We start from the raw sequence: 21,735 nt of genomic DNA, 5'->3' as shown, positions 1-21,735 counted from the left end.
TTTTTGTTTTGGTTTTGCTTCACTATGCATTGGTAAAATAACTTTTTTCAAATGGAGTTTTCACAAAATACTGGTTACACTGTAAGTATAATTAAATGCCTGGTCTAGAAACTCAGATGTTACCCTGGAATCAAATAATGCCAGACTCTCACAAAACTCTGGCTTGGCGACCAGGCTTTGGGACTTCTCTGGGATGTAGGATACAAAAATTCCTATTCTTCCTAATTCCCAGCACTGCTTCTCATTTTATATCACTGGGCATGTCTGAAATGGCCGAACTTCTGGAAATCTTTGTCTTAATCCTACTTAAAAATCTTATGAATGAGACCATGGGAAAATGGAGGCAAATCCTGTATTCCTCAGTTAAAACCTCTACTGAATTCACAGAGCTTTGCTGAGGTGAGGACTAAGCAAGAACTGCTGTGCCTAGAAGATACTCATTGGTGACTGAGATGAGGTGCATGCCTGCATTTACTAAAATTAAAAAAACTCACATAGCAAAGTGTGCCTGTATTGTGCAACAGTACTTGACCTATAATATTCCTTTCTTACTAGCTAACCATAGTTTTCATTTCTTGCCACACATACTTCTTGCTCTCTCCTATTTATTGTCACAGAACCCGTAAAATACCTGCTGTTCATACACTGTCACCTTGTTGTGTCTCACCTGGCTGTAAGAGAAGACAATGGCACGCCATCATTGACCTCGAAAGGAGCAGGATTTGTCCTGAGATGCCTAATCCAAAGCGGGACTCCCCCTTAATTCAGTAAGCTTTGGATCAGACCTAGAAGGGATCTTAGTAAAATCAAGAAGTGGCAAGACACAGCCACATACCAAAACCACACCTGAGTGTTTCTCTCGCATTCCTAATCTTCTGTGTGAAAGGAATTAAAAAGCAAGCTGTTCCTGTCAACTGCTTGGATGCTACCCAGGATCTGAATGATTGAACAGGCATCTGTAGGATAGCTATGCACATTGACATGGTTTCATCTCTTTCTACAGAAGTTCAAAAGAGAGCAAATATTTGAATTCGAGGCTTCACGGTAATATTTCCTCATTTCCTCAATTTCCTATTTCCAACTTTCCACTCTTGAAATTCCACCATCCTTTCCACTCCTACAGAGGAAAGAAGATGGTTCTGCCTCTTCTTTCAGGACAAACTAGCAACTTACCACATAACAGAACAAAAAACAAGAAATCTGAAAGTGATGTTATCCAAACATTCAGATAAAACCTTGCCACAGAGCCTAACACAGTCTGTGATGGCTCCAGACCGTTTGGAAATACATCCAACTGATTCCAGCATACCTTGTTTTACATCCAACTCTGCTTCTTTGCTTATGTTCCCCAAGTCTGAATGTGCTGCGGCAGTTTTTGCTCTCCTTTATGTCATTCAGCCAAGTTCCTACAGCCATCTTTGAGATGCCATGGGTGTATCTGACTATAATTTTGGCTCATATATATATTTACAGACTCAGGGTCGCTAGAAAGAGAAACCGATTGCATGTAATATGGTGACTTCCAGCTGCTAGAATCACAGAAATCACATCAAATGGCATTAATTTAGACGGAAGGCAATCGAAATAATGAAAACCATTGCAACATGGATACAAGTGCAATGTGAAACTCCTTTTCAAGAAAGCATAGAACTATAACATGCAATCAAACCAGGAGATGGGGAAAAGGGAAATAAAAAGGTAAAAAATAATGAAAGAAATGGCCACTTTCATTTGCAAAACCTGAGGAGAAATTTGGCCTGAGTGGGCAAAGGGGGATTTTCTTAAAAGCTCAGAGTTGGCCCAACTCTATCCAAGCAAATCTATGACGGGGCACTGTTAAGTCATGAGAAGAGTTTGGTCAATGGCAAGCACTCATGCAAGTTTAACCATCCTATATTTCTTCATTTATCCACCAAGCAAAAGAATGATCAAATGCTGATCAGAGTCATAGGCAAAGAACCTAAGAATCAGTATTTTAGTTTCACCCTATTCATCTGGTTCATCTTACTGTGTTGACTCCTACCTAGTCTTAGGGAAACACTAGTTAAGCATGTGTCTCAAGCCCTATAGGCAATAGCCTTCTTTTCTGTGTTAAAAAAGAAAATGAGAAAAGATTACACAAACAGACACTCGGGTTTTCTCTCCCCTCAAATCTGCCTGCTGGGTATGGTGTGGGATGTAAGTGAGGCAGCGCCTACAGCCGGGCAGTCTCCCAGCTCGCACGCAGCGTGTCCCAGCCGCATGGCTCCAGAAGGAGCTCCTCCCGCCTGCGTCCGGGAGGAGGAGAGGTCTGTTACAGACCACATCAGTGATGTTTCAAGCCGTGCAGGACTGAGAAGCTGGTCCCTGACTCCTGCAGGCTGTGTAGCAGCTGTGTCACAAAAGTGCTGGGGGGGCTGACGGATGCTAGCTTGTACCAGGGGATCGCGGTGTGTAACACGGCCTCCCTGAACCCTTTTTGGCACAACTTAAGCCCATCTGCTTCCCCTCTGCTCCTTCTCCTGGAGAGGAACATATGGCATAGAATATGTATCTCAGAAGCAGAAAATGTATTCATATAGTTTTCTAAAATATTCTGAATACCTTATTTTTTCTTCTATAAACTTTTATTCCAGTTATGAACCTTATATTCTGGCACGATAAATAATTCTTTTACAAAAGTATGCCCTTGCCTAAACAGTTAGGAACCCCACAATGAAAAACTAAAATAAAAAAAAAATGTGTATTGCACCTCAATAGTAAGAAGTTGCTATTGCAAGAAAAACCTTTGCCAGGATTCTGGTTTTTGTCCATTCCACCATCATATTTTAATACTTACCTTAGTCCAATAGCATTGCATCCAGTAACAAATCAACAGCAGAAGAAAATAAAGCCACAGTTAAGCTTAACATGAACATCCAAACACTGAACATTTTTGCTCTGAGTGGTTCAAACTGGAGACAAGCTTCCACAGTTTTCCTCACATTAAATAGTACTTCACATCACAAATAGAACAGTGAAGTTCCTCAAGAAGCAAGAAAATATTTCTTTTAAATAGCAGCACCAACATCTATGTGTGCAGTCCCTCTTCCCTAACAAGGGTAAACTTTTCCACTATATCAGTAAGACTTTCGCCAGTTTGCCTGTTTGAAGACAGCAATACTGGTACAAGGCTTCATCTGAGTGTTTCCTCATTTCTGCCTGAATATATACAAATTTTACATATATATATATGTAAGTCTGTGTATATATATCTGTGTATATAATATATACTTGTTTATATACATATACTTGTATACATACGAATATATATGTATGTATATATATACATGCTTTAATATTTTAATACTTTTATACAGAACACTCTAATTCTTGATCGCAAAAATGTAGTGTAAGAGAAAACATACTGCAATCCTTGCCCAATGTAAAACCACGCCAGACAGCGGCTGTTGACACTATTCTTTGATAACCTATCCAGCACACCTTATGAGACACTGATACCACACCGGTGCAATGCCTGTAATAGGACAAGTAGCAATACTGAAACGTATGTTTCTCATAACCAAATGCTTTTCTAACAAAAAACTAGGTAGTGTTCTCTGGCTGTGTTTTCATCAAAGAGTTTAATGTGGAGTCCATTAACAATCACACAGATGTTTCTGATTATATACTAAAAAAGTAAAGGGTAGCAGTTGCCTAAAATCAACTGAAGTCAACAGGATTCATTCTGCTCATTTCAGAGGATCTTAGGACAGATTTGTGTGTATTCACTTCATGATATGTAGATTTTTAGATTCTTCTTTTCTCTAAATATTTTAGTGAAAGTTCTTGATTCATACATGTCAGATACATGGGTCATGAAACCATTTTCTACTGTCTTTGCATTAAGCATAGTTTATCCTACCTTTGCTGCCACAGATGAGTTGGGTTTCTCCAGCAAGTCCCAGAGCTTCTTCCTTTTCTCTGGGCAGCAGGTATTATCAAACTCTTCCCCTTCTCTCTCTCGCAGTGTCTCTGCCTCTCTCCTCAGCTCCTCATTCATCTGCTCTTTCTTTTGATGGTATCTTGCCTGGCAGCAAGATTCTAAATATATCTCATCAATCCCCCAGTAATCAAGCTCCTGGCCAAAAGAAAGAGCACACATTTCTTCCATCATATGTAGTTTCCCTGTCCTGTAGAAATTCAAAATGGAAGTGAAAGCCCCTGGGTGTCGATCAAAAAAATATTCATTTTCATTTAGATTATAGTCATCACATACTTCTAGCAGAGATTCATGAGTATTGCAGTCTCTGAGCTTTCCTAATCGTGTCCTTGGAAGTCTGTCCAAAGTCCTCCACAGCACTTCATGGTTGAGCCCACCAACATTTATTTTAACTCTCCGCGAGCAGGCTTTGCTCCTAATGATCTCCACTGGTTCCGGAGGCAGAGAAAGGGTAGACCTTGAAGACTTTTTGTTGATCCCTGGTGGAGCCTTCTCAGCCATTCTGAAAAGGATGCAGTTGTAACACCAGAGTCTTTAGCAGAATGAGCTTGGAGACTACAAATATTTGGGCAGAGTCCTCTTCAGATAGACAGCTCCATTCCTGAAGCTAAAAAAGACAAAAAATTAGAATATTGCAGTGTACAATATATTCCCCAATCACTCTCTGTCTCTCTCCTTCCACGCTTTCATATGCAGATGAAAATTTAATGACGGTAATTTGCTCTCTCTACAGTGAGACTCTTTTGTGGTAGCGTACAGAACCACTGGAACAACTGGAACAGCTAAGAGCACTATGTTTAAGCAATAGAAAAAATTCACTGGAATCTGTGCATTCATGAAAATCAACTGTGACAGTTTGTACAGAGGACTTGTTTTTTTGTTGTTTTGGGTTTTTTTAAAGCCAGTTTCTGATGCAGCCATGTTAGCTTAATCTGATTACTTGCCAATTAATGTGAGGTATGCTAATGGAAAGATTGTAGAGATATCTGTAAGGAAAAAGTGATATGGGGGCTAGCTTCCCTTTTATTGAATAATTCAAATTTGGAAGATATGTTCTGAAACTGAATAAAACAATTACAGCATATCAAAATCTCCTGTGAAACCAAACTGCTTCCCTCCCCCCCTAACCCAAATCATGATTTACCGTATTCTTTCATGGCCAAACATTACTCACCAAACAATTCAGTTGCCATTCTGACAAGTCAAATTTTCTAATACCTGACACTGCTGATTTATTTACAAATAGGTCAAAAGAATCCTAGCTCTTCTGCAGCCAACTGAACAGTAATACAAGTTATATAGGCAAGGACTGTGCATACCATTCCCTGGCTCTTCAGAAAGGCTCTTCTCTGTCCCTCCTGTCCACCTGTTAAGTTGCTGCAGGGACACTATTGCGTGACAGCAGTCAGCAATCTCGGTTTTAATAATCTGCAGGTGCATCCTCACTCGCTGTGCCTAGTGCTTCAGTGAACTCTGAAGTGCAGCTGTTCGTCACCAAATTTGGAGTATCAGTATCAAACCAGAAGGAAACCCACCTACCACCTCTACTATGGTCAATTATCTGACACAGTGCTTAAATAATAACCTAGCAATGGTACCGTGGCCCAAAGGGAAGAATGTTAAGAATGCTTAGACAAGCGTCTCTTCTGAATTAGGAAAGTCCTCCTTAGTAATTTCCCTGAGTTGATATCTCCTCCTCCCATTCTCTGCAAATCAACAATTCAACAGTCTGGTCTTTTTTTTTTGAAGTCAAATAACTCCAGCTTTAACAATCATTTGACGTGAACAAGAATTTGATCCTCTTTGCAGAGCAAGCATGAAGGTTGTGATGGGAGGGATTGTTACCTATAAATACATCAGGGGTAAACACCAGGGAGGGAGAAGAATTATTTGTACTAAAGGACCATGATGGCACAAGAACAAATGGGTCCAAACTCACCATGAAAAAACGTGAAAATCTGAAAGGGAATTAGAAGGTCACAAAGACCAGACCCTCACCAAAGCAGTGAGGATCTAGAATAATCCTTTACTAAAAGTACCAGGAAAGACAATTATTTCAGCATATCATCTGACATGCTTATGACAGGGTTGACTATGTTGCTAGTATAAAATTAAAATTACTAGACCTCATTATATCTAAGCTTTAAAAGTTCCTCCACCAACAGATAAAGTAATAATAAGGCTCGGCCACGTATGATACAGGTATTAACAGACTTCCACGTCCAAAAATGTCAGGGAAAAGGAAAATTACCCATCAGAGTAATATTTACATTTACAGATTTTTTTTTTTGGTTGTGTGCATAGCTCACTGTCTTGCTAATCCCCATACTGGCAACAGCTCAAAACACCACCATCTTAGCAGTTTCACTGTCAAGCTGGACCTACTTCAAAAACACAAGGGCCAAAATATTCTGCCTCTTCCCATCCTGCCTCCAGCACTGCCCTGTGAAGCTCCCTCCTGATCTCAGTGCAACCCAGAGCACCTCTGTGCCTATTTACGTAAGGGTTTAAGCCTGTAACATTTACCTTCATTCATGAAAAAGATAATCTGATAACTTCACTTGCAAAGATAAATGTCGTATCAAAATCAAAGCCCTGACATCAGTAGGTTTACATAATATTGTAAACCCCTTTCTGTTGTGTTTGTGTTTTGCTTTTTTTCTTCTTCACCTTAGGTTGATTTTTTCTCTGATTTTTCCCTCCTCCTCATTGCCTTAGATGCAAGGGGATGATGGGGGGACTTCTGAGAAGAGGGGGACTCAGGTCTTCACAAGGTCTCCTCACTTAAGCATCTCCTCGTGGTCTGTGAAGCATTTATCAGTCTTCTGACAGAGACGACCACATAAACACTAAGCAGTTATGAGAGGCTATTTCTCCACAGAGGAAATATTTACAACCCATTTTGAAAAAATCCTTTTAGACTTTAATGCACAATGATGTTTCTCCTTTAAAGGATGCCTTACGTAACAAAACACAAGAATTTAAGAAATTCATAGAGAGGTTCTGTCATTCTCCATTTAATCAGTCAAGTCTTCAGACAATTTCTAGAGAGGTTCACTAGTTTATTCACTATTGAATCTCAGAGATTTCTTATTTTTTTGTTAATGTGTTCCCTAATACTAGTAAAACTGAGTAAAACACAGTAGAAATCAAGCAGTTGATCTGATTAATCTTAGGTTAACCATACCCTCATTTGCTTTTCTGATTACAAAACTAAAGATATGCAAGACTATGCATTGTTTTAGCTTTTATGCAGTGTAGTTACCACACAGATTTGTTAAACAATGCAAAATTATAGTGTCACCAAGACTGGTCTAAAGCTGATAAAACATTTTCTGATTTGTCAGTATAATTATTGGTTGCATCTTCCTACTTGAGGAAACGTGGCTTTTCTAAAAAGCTTTAAAAATCCTGGTTAACTGTGGTCATACTGAAGTCAGCAGTGAAACACTATTAAGTTTAGTGTTTAGAAGACTGCATCCAAGGTGCGATGTACGTATGTACCAAGGGATGAACCAGCATTCACAATGTAGTACTCCGAAAAGATGAAAAATAAAAAGCATTTTCCCAAATGAAGAATCTTGAAATGTGAGGGCTATTTTTGCCTTTTTTGAGAGCTCCTTTCATTGAACTATATACAAGCAGTGGACTACATAACTTAAAAAAAAAGTTCTTTTAGTTTGCTTCCTAAGTGCCGTTCTTCACACCTTCTTTTGTTTTCTGCTGATAATTTTTAAAATTTCTTCCTGCGCAGCTTTTCCCCAAGCCTGGACTATAGAGCCTGTATTTAAATGTGCCTTTAACAAACATGTAATCAATAGCCTCTACTTTAACTACCTAACATTTTTAACTTTATAATCCACATTATAAATTTCACACAAAATCACCAGATCTTTCATTATAACAAAATTATGCAACTGAGGTTACCTTTACAATTCATTAAATAACCTTTCTGGATTTTAGCTACTGCAACTAACTCTTCAGACTCTGCAATTTTTGTCCTGAGAAGGCTTAAAATATTTTTCAGTTTAGTTTATTGCCTTAACCTTTTGTCTGTGTGCAACTCTACCATGCACTTTTTCCATCATGGGCTAGTAAGAAATGCAACTACCCCTCGGCAGGCAGGCAAAGCCAGCCTGCCGCTCACCAGCACTGCTTAGCAATCAGTAGAGAAAGACACAAATTCTAACTACAGATATATAAGAGCAACTCCAGATAAAAGTGATTTTCTTTCCTTGAAATGATAAAATGACTTCATAGGAAAATACCTATAATATTGAATAAAACTCTTCCAAACCGAAGTCCATTCTTTGCATTAAATAAAAGTTAAAACTGCAAAGACTACTACTCAAAAAGCTAGGGAAAGCCAGAACAAAGGTTAAGTGTCTTTCCCTACACCATATGCATACAGCTTTCAAGGGTGTGATTCCCCCCACACCAATCCCTTCTGCATTAAGTGAACGGGTAATCGTTTACCATTTCTTTTCATCTTTCTCATTCAGTATTTGGCCTCTGATGTTACTTAGCATGGCCTACTGCAAACCCAATACTACACACCGAGTGATTAATTTCCCTCAGGGAGCTCTCGCTATCCTACCTGAGTGCTCCCAGGGCATCCCAGAGTTTCCCTTCTCAACATCACTAGGAGGCCATTATTACCATTGCTCTATAATGGAGAAATGAAGATCATAGATGTCTAAAGCATCCAATAATTTTGGCTGCTCAAACTGACATAGCTGCTTTTTTCAGAGTCCTTAGCATTTTTATCACATTTGATGGGCATGCCTACGTGAGCAGATTAAACCCTCAGGCAGAGGAACTCAGTTGCCTGTGCTGTCATGTCACCAGAGCATTGCCTGGCACGGCACAATTAGGACTCTCCCCAATAATTTGCAGGGATGGCTGGAGAGTCAGCATGCTTCAAGGTCTGCTCCTAATAAGTGGTTTGTCCGCAGCCATCTGCTTTGGAGCCTAGGTGAGTTTAACCACATGCACAGAGGTCACCGTGCCAGCTGGCCTGAGCAGCGCTGGCCCCTTCCATGGACCGAGCCAGCTGTACCCTGCATGTGCAAGACCTTGCTCCAAACACGTTCACGTCCAAGCTACTTTTGCATGCCTTAGTCATAAACTTCCCTTCCAATCTTTGCCATACAAATTGCACCAAAGAATGTGGAGGTGCTCCACTACATAAGCACGCTTCACTGTTGGAGCATGTCCTCCCTGTGCATTTAAAGCACCGCGAGGAAAAAAGGACGCAGTACATAAGAAGAGGCTCTATCATAAGCCCCCCAGGAAAGGGGAGCAAATTTACTTTGTTCTGACTTTTAAGAGACAAACTTTTTCCATTTTTTGTCAGAAGATGTCAAGTTGTTTGCAAGGAAAGATTGTATTAATTCATTTCCTTGCTTTGGAAACAAATGGAAGAAGTTTTCAGAATTTGTTGAAAGTCTGTCTTCAACATTTTTTAAACAAAATCTAGATTTCTGGTTCTAAATGTACTGATGTTTAATTATTTTTTAAAGGTTAAAAAAGCTCTGGATCAAAATAAGACATTCTGAAATTATTAAACAAAATAATTTGGGTGATCCCATTCAACGTGTTCTTTTCAGGTCTGGAAAATCAAAGATCAATGTTTTTTCTTTTTCCCAGGCAAAAACGCTCACTGAAATCCAGAAAAATCTGGGGACATAATTGTTGCATTGACTAGTTTGGCTATTAAAAATGACTTATTAAAGTCTGACAACAATCAGATCTGCAGTCTGTATATAATGCAGATATGTAACACTTTCTGGAAATCTAGCTTTAGCTTTTTGTAAGCGTAATGTCAGGGGAAGTTCAGGCTGGACATTAGGAAAAGCTTCTTCACTGAGAGGGTGGTCGGTCACTGGAACAGGCTCCCCAGGGAAGTGGTGATGCCACCAAACCTGTCAGAGTTCAAGGAGCGTCTGGACGATGCTCTTAGTCATATGGTTTAGTTTTCGGTAGTCCTGCAAGGAGCAGGGAGTTGGACTCCATGATCTTTATGGGTCCCTTCCAACTGGAGATATTCTATGATTCTATGATTGATTCTAAAAAGCCTTAGAAAGCCTGTGCCCACCTCAGTGTGCTCACTCTTAGAGCCTATAAGCTGGGATACAGCAAGTTATTAAAGAGAAGATAGAGCAAGTTAGTTGGGACAAACTAATACATTTCTACTGAGTAAACAATTGTTTAGAGCTTTATATGCTGGCTTATTTGATTGTATGATTCTGCTTTTTCCAACTTCTGCTTTGCTGTAATACCTCTGCTACCACATCTCAGCTATCAAATGTCTGTTCTTTGCTTCAAAATATGAAGACCTGCAGTTTCTTAATAGTGAGCTGTGGGATCTTTGTTAATAGCATTTTCCCTTAATTTCAGTTTTTAAAAAAATGGCTGAGATGGTAGCTAAAACTCTGAAGAAAAACATGGCACTCAAATGAGGTGCTCGTTATTTCCATTTCCCACCTTTACAGAAGTCACACCTCATACAGTTAAGGATTGGCAAGCTGAAGGCAGGAGGTGTCAGGAAACATGTCAAAGTATTCCTGAGCATGGCGTGTATGCCTCAGATTCATATCCATATGCAGGAACACATGCATGTATGCACAGGAGAGGAGTAGCTGAGCTTTGATTGTCCAAACTACCTGTGATAGCTGTGTTGGCTCTTGGGCTCAAGTCCTCAGAGGCAAGTGGCTGAAACCACTTGAAGCCACATGGCCTGAAGGCGCAAAGATGGAGCCTGAGCCTGTCTCCCCTGCGACAGAGCTTCCCTGCGAGCAATGGCTGGCTCACGCAGACCATGACCATGGTCAGAGCCATCACTGGTGGGTGGTGGGGACAGTAAGAGAGCTGGGTCCTTCCATGAGCTAAGACCAAATTGCAGCTGTAGCCTTGAGAGCTCTGCTTACAGCTATGGATGGCCTGGTGTATGGAAAGTAAGATTTTGCCTTGAGAATAAATCCTGCAAAACCAGTTCTTGGGGCATTACAATGGCTAACTGGTCTAAAACAATGATCATTTCTATTTCATAACAGACCTCACAGATTATTTATTTCTGATATGTGAAAAATTAAACGTTGGCTGCACAAAGGCTCGGAGATCTGCAGGAAACACTCGAAAAAGATGGGGCCTTTTATAGACGAACTTTTCAAATCAACTAAATCAGTCTGTCTGCTAACTCCTTGTTCTCACCATCTTGAGCACAGAAGTGTCTTTTAGATGGATGAGCTAAACTTCACTGAGGAGCAGCAGACTCAGAGGCTTTATATATTCCCTAAGAGCCTTGGATAAGAAAAGCCAGACAGAAATAGGTAAGGAGACAGAAGACAGAAAAAGGGGGAGAGTATAACTGATAAAACGTTTGTAAAATCTTGCAGTCACACAAGCTTGGCAGTTTTTGGCCCATCTGAGTTTTCTAACTACTCCAGTAGCACTTGCAATTACTTACTGGAGCTCTTACTCAAGGTAAAGCCTTGTGGGTGGGCCCTAGACTCCACTACAGGTGATGTGGACAACTTTACACCAAAAGGCTGAATGCTCTCGACAGCATTCAGTGTAATTTTACCTCAGGACTTGTACGGAGTTTAGGACTCGAGTGTCCTTTTCAAGTAGGACCTCACGGCAACTCTGGAGCTGAGAGCTGGGTTTGGAGCACCCCCTTAGACTGCACTGAGGTCGCAAGAGAGCAACGAACGTGGCTTTGCAGTCCGTCCCAGCGCTGAATCAAGATCACCACCAGCCTTTATTTCAGACCAGCTCTGGGTCTCTGTCTTTCCTTATTGGCAACGCTCTGCTGTTGGTGCCTGTGACAAGCATGGCTATATGATCCTTACAAAACAATCCTGATGCGCTCCTGCTCGGTTTACAAAAGCAGTTGCATTTCCATTGCAGCCCAGGTTGAAGCATTTCTTGTTTAGCATGTAATTGTCTGTGGTGTCTGCACTTTACTATTTATGTTTACAACTGGTTGCTAAGGGCTGAGTTATTGCTTTCACCAAAGATACTGTCTTCCACTGCATATTTAGCCCTCCCTGGAAATTTCAGAGGGGATGATCATTCACAGAGAAGTACAAGGCCGAATGGCAGATGATTTTCTTTAATTTCAAACAACCAGATATTACAGAAATGTGATTATGTAAGATCCTCATTTCAGGGCTAAATCAGCCGACATATTTATATCCCGGCTAGCACCCTGGATCCACAGTTTTGATTGGTGCTTCCGTACAATTCTTTGAGAATGTATAGATATTATATATACAGGATACAGTAATAATAGTAAATACATTAATATTAATAAATTAGAGCTTTAAATTGCAATTTATTCATCCACTACTTGATTTTTTTTTCTAATTGCATTGCAGCGCATTAAGATGATGGAGGAGATTGTCAACATGTCATTTGTTCTTTGAGGAGGCACTATTGTAACCAGTTGTCCTAAAACAATTAGTTTTAGGGCTTTTCTAAAAATGTTTTCTTCTGTAACCCTTCAATCTTCTACTGCTCCCTACCAATAACATTGCTGCCAACTAGATGAAAGCGCTGAAGAACTTCACAGATGTCTTTTTGTTCTCCTGAACAAAAACTTGCATAGTGTAGTACTGAATGATGATTCTAGGTTTCTAGGCAGGGAAATATTACACAATATATAATATTATACTATATACATAGAGAATGATGTCTGAAGCAACGAGACACATTGAGAAGGGCCAGATTTTATCCCCCTTTGAATGAAACTGCATCCAAAACTCTGGCTGTGGCACTTTATCCAGAATCCTAGTAGTTTGAATTTTCTAATAGAGAATAAAAAAGTAACCCCACCATCCTAGATCTACAGTTAAGGAAAGCATGGTCTTATTCTTAAGTGACTTCTTTGGAAATGAAAACATTTGGGTTCAATTTCTGCCTCTGTCAAAAATTTCATTTGGAACCCTTTCTAACTGGACTGTTCGCTGATTCAGTCAAGGAAAATGGTAGGCCTCGACCTACCTAGACAACAGATAGAAAGAGACATGGCCAAAGATTTCAGTTTGAGATGGGCAGATTTACTCAAGAGATGCTTGTCTCAACTCAGTGAGTCTACCCAGCAGGAGTACAGCCTACGTTCCTATCTCTGGTGCTTCACAGAAGCACTGAAGCTGGAAGGAATGAATCAAGGCCTCGATTTTTGGGTGACTCAATTCTGACAGGCGCCTTTTTACACAGCTGGAAATGTCCTCAAGGTCACAGCATCAGCAAGTCTTCACAAAAAGCTTTTATCATTAAAAATTAAGTCAAATTTCAGGCTAGGTTTGATTCTGGTGAATCCAGCCCTTCAATATTTTGATGTCTTAAACTATGGAATGCCTCAAAACAAACCCCCAACCTACTACTATAAATTGTCGCATGGGGCCTATGATAACCTGTCATCTTATTTTGCCCATCTGAGAGAAGCAGTCATCCAGAAAGCAGAAAACATTGATTCCCGACCTTGCCTAAGGTGTTTTGGTTCCACATCCCGCACAAAGGTGCAGCTGGTTTGAGGATCGGGTAAGGGAGTGCTGTTCTTGGGAACTCCAGTTTAACACTGCAGAGAAGAAGCTACACTTCATTTTCATACTGATTTTTAGTCCTACCACGAGTGGAGACAGCATAAGTTTTGGAAAGCAGAATGTCAAGCCTAAAGGCAGCTGATATCAGGAGTATTGATATTTTTGACCCTCAAATTGACCTGACAATAGAAGAAAGTGAGGACTCGCTATCATGCACAACCCCATGCTACTGTTGCTGTAATTCTGAAATCAAGACAGGCTAAAAGGAAAACATTTATAAACCTGCCACTATAAATGAATTTATTTACCTCTATCAAGCCAAAATGTATTTTTAAAAGCCACAGAATCCTCTTAAAAAATGTGCTTCATCAGAGCCATTAGTTCAGGGTTTCTAATATCAAACATGCAAGACCCACATTCAAAGAAGGGTGTGGGAACCTCTAAGGCAGGATCAACACGATACTTCCTGGTCAGAAAGAAGATATTCTGAACTCCCATCCAGGCCCAGTGCATAGTCAGGATCAAAAGGGCCACAACTCGCCCACACGGTATTCTAAGCCTGGAAACCTCCTCTTAAAAGAGGCACATAAAACAGTCCTTCAGAAGAATTGAACAAGGTCCACTCTTTTCAAAATATACCTTGAGGTGGTGGTAGCAACCCACTGATGTAATTGCCTGGTTATTAAACATTCACGCAGGGACCACATTCATCCTTGGGGACTCAGACCTGTCGTTTATATTTTGTAGGCTACTGCTGCTACCAGTAATCCCCAGGATGGCCGCAGGGATGGAGACCACCCTCCCTGTTCCTACGGAGCAAGAATGAGGCAGCCTGCGCTCGAAAGGCAACAGGAATGAGTCTGTAGCTGAGGGGTATGAGCAATCCTTTGGCTGGGGGGAATCTTGGATTACAAGAGGTGAAATATTTGTTTGCATCATGTTAATCTAAGAAAGGCCTAAAAGTTTGATTTCCTACTTCTGGGTGAGTACCCTAACCACAAGGCCACTTGAAAAAAAGCCAAACGTTTTTGCTTCTACTAGGTGATCTATAAATATATCCTTATTTTCAGAGCAGCCAAACATTCTCATCCCTTCTTTAGTTCAAGGGGAGCAGAAGATGCCAGCACTGCTAGCACTACTTTAATAAAATGCCTAAATAGGGACTAAAGTGACTAACTACCAGTAGCCAGGCTATTCCTGAATATAATGCAAGCATAAGGCCTACCCAGTTAAGAAGTTTGCTTTATGTCAGCAATAACAAGAATGAAGAAAGCACGAGATGGAAATATTCTAGAAGGCAAGACCTTCTAGATGGCACTACTGTCAAGGTAGATCAACTTTGTGTGCTATTAATCTCAGCAACCACTGGATAAGCACATACAATAGTGTCATTCATAGCTTTGTGATTTCAAGGCTAATTAGACCAGTTCACTGTTTTTAGTCTGCTTAAATACATTAGCCGGTTTCTTCTAGCTGCTGCAGCCTGCCTGCACTTTCTGCTCAAACTGTCCCGGGATCTTTCTGATATATTCAAATTTACACTAAACGTATGGCCATAAATTATAGCAGGATTATTCAGTCATCTGAGAGTACATCCAGCTGAGATGAGGTCACCACCTTGTAGGGAAACCGAAACCTCACGCTTTAACAGAGCAAAAGACACAACTGAAAGCTGTGTAGAAAGCAGTATTATGGCCTCATTTTGAGTTGTTGAGCTTGGGTGTAATTTTTATCTCTATATATTTAAAATACATCTATTTTTCTAAAAGTTAACTATTGATGAGGTACAGTGAAAAACTATTTTATGAACTGCCTTGAGATGTCTTATTAATGCTCTGAGGCAAATTTATTCTGTATTTGAACTCTACTGCCATAATTGATTTCTATTTCTTAACTTGTTAGGCAATCAGGGGGAGAAGCTCATCTCCAGTGTCATCAAAGAAGATTACATTTGAGAGCTTTGTTCAGTTAATTATCAGCACAGCTTTGCATTCGTTTCCTCGTTACATGGTTTTACCTAAAGAACTGATGTTTATTTCCTAACAAGCTAATACCCGAATATGATGGCGGCACGAAGGATACCCTGCAAGAGCAAGCATGACTTCCCAAGGAGAAGCACTGACCAGCGTAGAGGCTTCTCCTGTATCACGTGCCGGTGCTGTGATAACAGAGCTGCTCAGCCCCTCCGTCTAGGCTCGGACTGTATCTGCCCTCGCGCAATTTCACAGCGTACCGCAGTCCCCCTGTCACGGTATTATGAGAGGTAAATTGGTAGATTGCCATTGTTCCTTGTAAAGACTACAATTGCTGCTTATCACAGCCTACTCCAAAATACTCAGAGCTGCATTATGCCAGCATGACATATATTATTTATTAGCTAATAGATTGTTGGTTCTGACTCTCTTGCTGCTGCCAGCAGTGATGCTACTGACTAGTCTTTATAGTCATCTGGAGGAGGAATAGGGCCGTATAGAAGCCAGGCACCTAAGTCACAGCTGATCTGCCATTACGGCTAAATATAGATTTCCCGCATTAGAAACAAATAAATTAAAAACCGCACAGATTTTAGCGGCCTAAGACTTTCCCACTACTGTTTCGATATTGTTCATGCGGTCACCATAATCCATGAACAAGTACATTCAAAATAATATTCATTATTTACTGATTATGCAGTTATCATTGTCATACTTTCCGTGCTGGTGAAAAAAGTAAGTCCTCAGTTTAAAAACTCCTCAGTTTACTCCAGCCCTCCAGCCTTGGAAGAAAGCAATGTATTGCACAGTAAACAAGTGAAACTTCGGGAGGATGCCGATGTGCGACTTGCACTGAAGTTTCTGCACATTCTGTAATGAGCACCAGGAAGGACAAAAAGCAGAATAGCCTTTGCAGTCCTTCCAGCTTTAATGGAGAATACAGGCAGTTTTAAGCTTAATAGATTTTAAATATCTTGACTGATGCATATTATATCTAAGGCTTTTATGGTATTTACTGATCTGGGAAGCTACACTGGGACTGTCTTTATACTTATAGCTACCCAAGAGAAGAAACTTCCAAGTTCTGTTCAATAAAAAATTGAATTGTTCAGCTTCTCTGACCACTTTTTATATTTAATAATAAGATTTAACATATATGTATATTACTTAGATTGAATTTGAGCATCACTAAACAATTTACTATAGCATGCAATATTATATCTAAAATTGCATAATACTCGAGAAAAAATTCAAAATAATGAAATTCTTTCTAAATCCTTTCCATATAGGCAGAGAATTATAGGTAAATAAACATGGGAAACTATGGGATTGCACAAAAATCTACATTTAGAATAGGAAAAAAAATCAAGTCTGTAATGTCCCAAGCAATTTATTTTCACAGTATCCCATAGAACACTGTTGTACGTCTTAGAGATCTCTGCAATTAAAATTTAGAAAGTTTATTTTGATATACAGTTAAAATTATTGTTAGGAAGTAGAAACTCATTTCTACCTGCTAAAATGTGAGTTAAAACAACATGTCCCAAAGATTTACTATAAAATCCAAGAAATTAAATACCCAGTGCCACTACCTCAGCAATAACCAAAAGAGAAAGATGCCAGTTACTTATGAGAAATCAAAAATATTTTCTCTTAGGATGCTGACATCCTGATAAGAGTACAAACAGCACGACCCAACAAAGTAAACAACAGCCTGTTTTTATTGTGCATCCAAGTTTATAATATTCAGACATCTATTAGGTAAAAAAACTTCTTTCTAAAAAGCAAAAAAATCTCCCATAGCAATACTATAGAAAAAGGGAAAGTCCTTTCAGAGGCGATGGTTATTTAACTCCAAGAGCTGTGAGTATACTGTTGCTGGGTCAGAAGGTATTATGCAATAACATGATGAGTTAATAGAAATGACCCCTGAAAACATCAAAAAAATTCATTTTTAGAATGCATGTATGTCTACTCTGATGAAGCTGAAGTGAAGTGGCTCACAACTTTAAGCTTCCCGTTCTGGCTCCCGGCTTTCCCTCCTGGGCTCTGCCTGTCAGGAGCAGCAGGTCTGTATTCTGGAAGAGCAAATGCCTTCAGAGGGGTCTGCAGCAGGATCCCACAGCACTGCAGTGCTCCCAGTCACTGCCCCCTTCACCAGGTACCTCGTCTCTCATTCACTAAGACTCCTTTCCTCTAAACCGTGCAGACTTGAGACCAGACAGCCCCTCCCCAACATGCTGTTTATATAAGAACAACATACGGAGTAAAACACTGTCTGAAATGTCCTCCAGCAGGTAGCTTTAAAGAGAGTAGCACCATGAAAAATATTTTACCTGCGCATGTAGTGACATGAAGCTCAAGGAAGTCACATAAAATCAAGATTTTCTTCTAAAAGTCACAGTAGCAAGCTGTTTGGCAAAATCCCAAATGTTGGCAAGAAAGCTATTGCGAATCTCGACTCGTCGCCTTGCCTTGAATGGCAAGCCAGAATTTGCCAATTAACTTGCACTTAGAAAAAAAGGCTGAGCATGAATAAATAAATACATATGACATGGCATCGTTACGGCAACGGGACATTTCAAAATGCTGAAGCCAATGGAAATGCTCAGACTGAAGCATGCTGCTCCAAACAGCACTTCTCCCTCATCTCAAGCTGAAGATGTTTTCGTTTTTACTGTCTGCATATGTCTGAATGAGGCCAACCTGCTGAGCCCCAGTGACAGCGTCCAGCTGAGAAAGAAGCAGGCGAGAGCAATTCAAATGCTGTTGTGAGAGCTGCCTGTGGAAGCATCATTAAAAAAAACAAAACAAAACAAAACACAACAAGGCAGCTGCGAATTTCAATAAGGCTGAGGGAGGAAACAGTTCATCAGTTGTTTGAATGGAAAAGACAGCAGCATTAAGAACCAGCAACAAACTTTTTTTGTGTACTGCACCTCATCTCTCTGGCAAAGATTTCCAGAGCTTTGCTAGTACATCTCAGGTGATCACAGAGCAAACAAATCTCACAAGTGGCATGTACTGACTGACCCTGCTGCCCTGAAAGTTTCTAGTAAAACTCCCTGGGAGGAGGATCGTGCCCCAGGCTTGGTAGGACGTTTAGTTTCTCAGAGCTTGCCCAGACTCCAAGGCTGGGTGCTAGCTCTGCACTAACTTGGATACGACTTGCCAGCTGAGCAAGCTGAGCAAACTTGAACTCTTAGTGGTTTTAAAGCAAAACCTCACCAGACAGGCTTTTCCCACTCCTGAGCCTGTCCAGCCTCACTGCTATTCCTCCTCTTCTAAACCAATCCTGGCAGCTCGTCAGAGCTAGAGGATGGGGTCACTGAAATCCTTCGCTTAGGTGTCCTTTTAATAGCAAGGTCCTGATGACTGTGTATTTGCTAGGGAATGTAGCCTCCACCTGATGCTATTAACACTTCCCTTTTACACAAACATTTAAAAAGTGACAATTTTGGCAGTGATGCTAGAGATGGTCTCATCTGCGATGAATTAAAACGTCCAAGAAACTGCAAGTATACTGCTTATTTATATCTTAATCATTATGTAACTTGAGTTGAATGAAGTCCAAGACCTACTATAAATATGGACAGTACATACATAGGGTCTCAGCAAAGGTCTACCTTCACCCGGGCAGTGAAATTCTGATGTAAGAACCATACTGAATGGTTTGTAGAAACCATGCAGTGAACATGCCCATTTATAAAGACACTTAGGTTTTTAAATCTAGGGGAGTGACAGCATGCAACGTATCTACAGAAAGCATATATGCCAGTAGATTTTAGACTAGCACAATGCCACAGTTTTTCTTCTAGAGGGGATTTTTCAGTCCCCGGGTCCACGGGGGAATTCAAATGACAGCTGTCTACCGAGAACGCTGAGGTTTTGTATCATCAGGTTCCCACAACCGCTATTAGAGCATCGGAAACAAATGACGAGCCTTTATCTTTAAAGCTCACCCACGGCAGGAGGTAGAATACTACGAAATCTCATTCCCCCCCCTCCCTTTAGCAGCTCTGAAGGAACGAAAACACAAGCCACGGTTTCCAAAGCGCTCCAGCCTGAGGGCTGCATTATTCTCCCTCAAACTGATCCAGGCAGCCAGGGAGAAAACCCTGTCTCCGTCCAGCCCCGCCGAGCGTGTCCCCTCTCCCGAGGGGCGCTCCCCGCGCCGGCGCCGCCGCCGCGCAGCGCAGCGCGCCCGGGGCACCCCGGGGCTCCCCGCCGGAAAGCCGCGCTCCCGTCCGGCCCGGGCGCCCCGGAGCCCGCCGGGGAACGGCCGGCAGTTCTCGCCTCCCTTGCAACTCCCCGTGCGAGAGGCGTGCATGGCTCGGTCTCTAAATAAAAAATCCGGATGAAACCCAGCCTCGGCGGAGGAGAGATGCCCGTCCGCTTACCTTGCTCCGCGGGCGCCCGGGGCACCGCCGGGGGCTGGAGGAGGGATTCCCCGGCGCTGGCAGGGGCTGCTCGGGCTTCCCCGGGCACTGCGCGGCCGCCAAAGCCACGGCGAGAGATTTGTTTTGGTCGCTCCTTCCCGGGGAGGGTTTCGCTCTACATTCCCTGTTCCACATCACCGCCCCCCCCGGCACGGAGAGGACCGGGGGTGGAAAAACCACGGCAAAGGCATCTCCCTCCTACCCCCGCAGGCGAAAAGCCGCCGAACAAGCAGCGCGGCGAGCGGCTGGGGTGGCGGGCGGAGGGGGGGGGGGGGGCGGGGGGGGATAAAAGCCGAGCCCGCGCTGCCCTCGCCCCGCTGTAATCCCCGGCTGCATGCGAGCTGCCGGCTGCCGGCGCGGCCGCCCGTGTCTGCGGCTGTGCGCGGCGGCGGCGGCGGCGGCGGGTCGGGGGGGCACGGCCGCTCCCGGCCGGGACACGCGGGGCGCCCCCCGCCCCCCCGCGCCGCCCCCCGCCCGCCTGCGCGCACACCCGCGCCCGCACACGCTCCTCGCTCCCCGGCCCAGGCGGGGGCTGCGCGCACACGCACGCACCCCGCACTGCCCCGGGCAGGGGGTGCGTACCCGCACACGGCCCGCATTCACAGCAGGCAGGGGCTGTACGCACGCACCCCGCACCCCTGCCCAGGCAGGGGATGCGCGCACACACACGGACACACGGACACGGACACGCACAGCCACTGTTTCAGCGGCACAGGCAGGGGATGCGCACACACGCACAACCCACAGTAACCCCCCCAGGCAGGGGATGCACACACACACACAGAGCCCACACTAGCCCCCCCAGCAGGGGATCCCCCTCTCAGACAAGGATGCACCCACATTAACACTCCCATACAGGGCACGAGCACACCCCCTCGCTACACACCTCCCTCCCCACACACCTCCTTCCCGCATAGGGAATGTGCACACACACAAAATTCCATATACTACCCCTCCCACGTACACACCCACACCGCCATCCCCCCCCTGTTCCCCCCTCCCCGTCCCCAGCCCGGGCAGGGCACGGGCACACACCCCAGGACAGGCGGGTGTTCCCCGAGTCCGGCTGGCAACCTGACAGCCCGGGCCCAGCCGTGCTGTTGGCGTGCCGGGGCCTGCCAAGGCCGGACCCGTGGCAGAGGTGCAGTGCCCGGGGAGTCAGGACCCCTCACGGGGGGGGACTCACATGCTTTTGTCATCGGGTCTTGATGGGGTAGCAGGCTGCAGTCAAGCCTTCTGCTACTCCCGCTGCCTCGTCCTCCCTCCCATAGGGTTTAATAGTTCTTCTTTATTGCTTTTTAATGGAAAGTCCTTTATCATTCCCAATAATGGGAGGAAGTCTCTCTTCCTCCTTCAGTGGTGTCCCTCTATATTTTAGGTATCGCCTTAGAAAGCGATTCTCCTTTGCAAGCTCTCCTCTCTTTCTCAGGTTTCATAACAGTTCCTCTGTAGCTTTGCCCTCTGCATTGTGTTGCTCAGGCTTCATCTCATCCTATAGCTCTGAGATTCTGCCTTCAGTGTTGCACATTTTGCTGCTGGGATGAAGGCTTTCCAACACAATGTTTAGCAGCTTCCTTTTTTTTTTTTTTTTTTTTTTTAATTCAAAGACCTCCTAATTCTTTTGAAAGCCATCCAAGAAAAGGATTGGGCAGTATTGCCACCATTATTTCAATTACAACCAACTAAAAATTAGGTTAAACTTTGAATGCTCATTTACTGTGTTAACTTCTCCCCTGTTTTATTTGCTTCGTTGCCCACCAGCTTGGGAACATAAAGATGTGTGATTTTTAAAAAAAGAAGGGGTTGGACTAGGT

General features: G+C 42.7%; 1 protein-coding gene across 1 annotated transcript in view; it reads right to left on the bottom strand.

The window, feature by feature from the left end:
* Positions 1-21,735, bottom strand: part of KCNB2 (potassium voltage-gated channel subfamily B member 2) — a 203,662-nt gene that overhangs the window by 176,980 nt on the left and 4,947 nt on the right. Inside the window, exon 2 of the mRNA XM_075494806.1 lies at positions 3,884-4,568. Coding sequence (XP_075350921.1) covers positions 3,884-4,462 — 579 coding nt within the window. The 5' untranslated portion in view covers positions 4,463-4,568. The remainder of the gene's footprint in view (positions 1-3,883; positions 4,569-21,735) is intronic.

The sequence above is a fragment of the Mycteria americana genome, chromosome 2, assembly GCF_035582795.1.
Source record: "Mycteria americana isolate JAX WOST 10 ecotype Jacksonville Zoo and Gardens chromosome 2, USCA_MyAme_1.0, whole genome shotgun sequence".
Classification (NCBI taxonomy): Eukaryota; Metazoa; Chordata; class Aves; order Ciconiiformes; family Ciconiidae; genus Mycteria; species Mycteria americana.
Note: the sequence above shows the minus strand (reverse complement) of the source record. Positions and strands in the feature narration are given on the sequence as shown.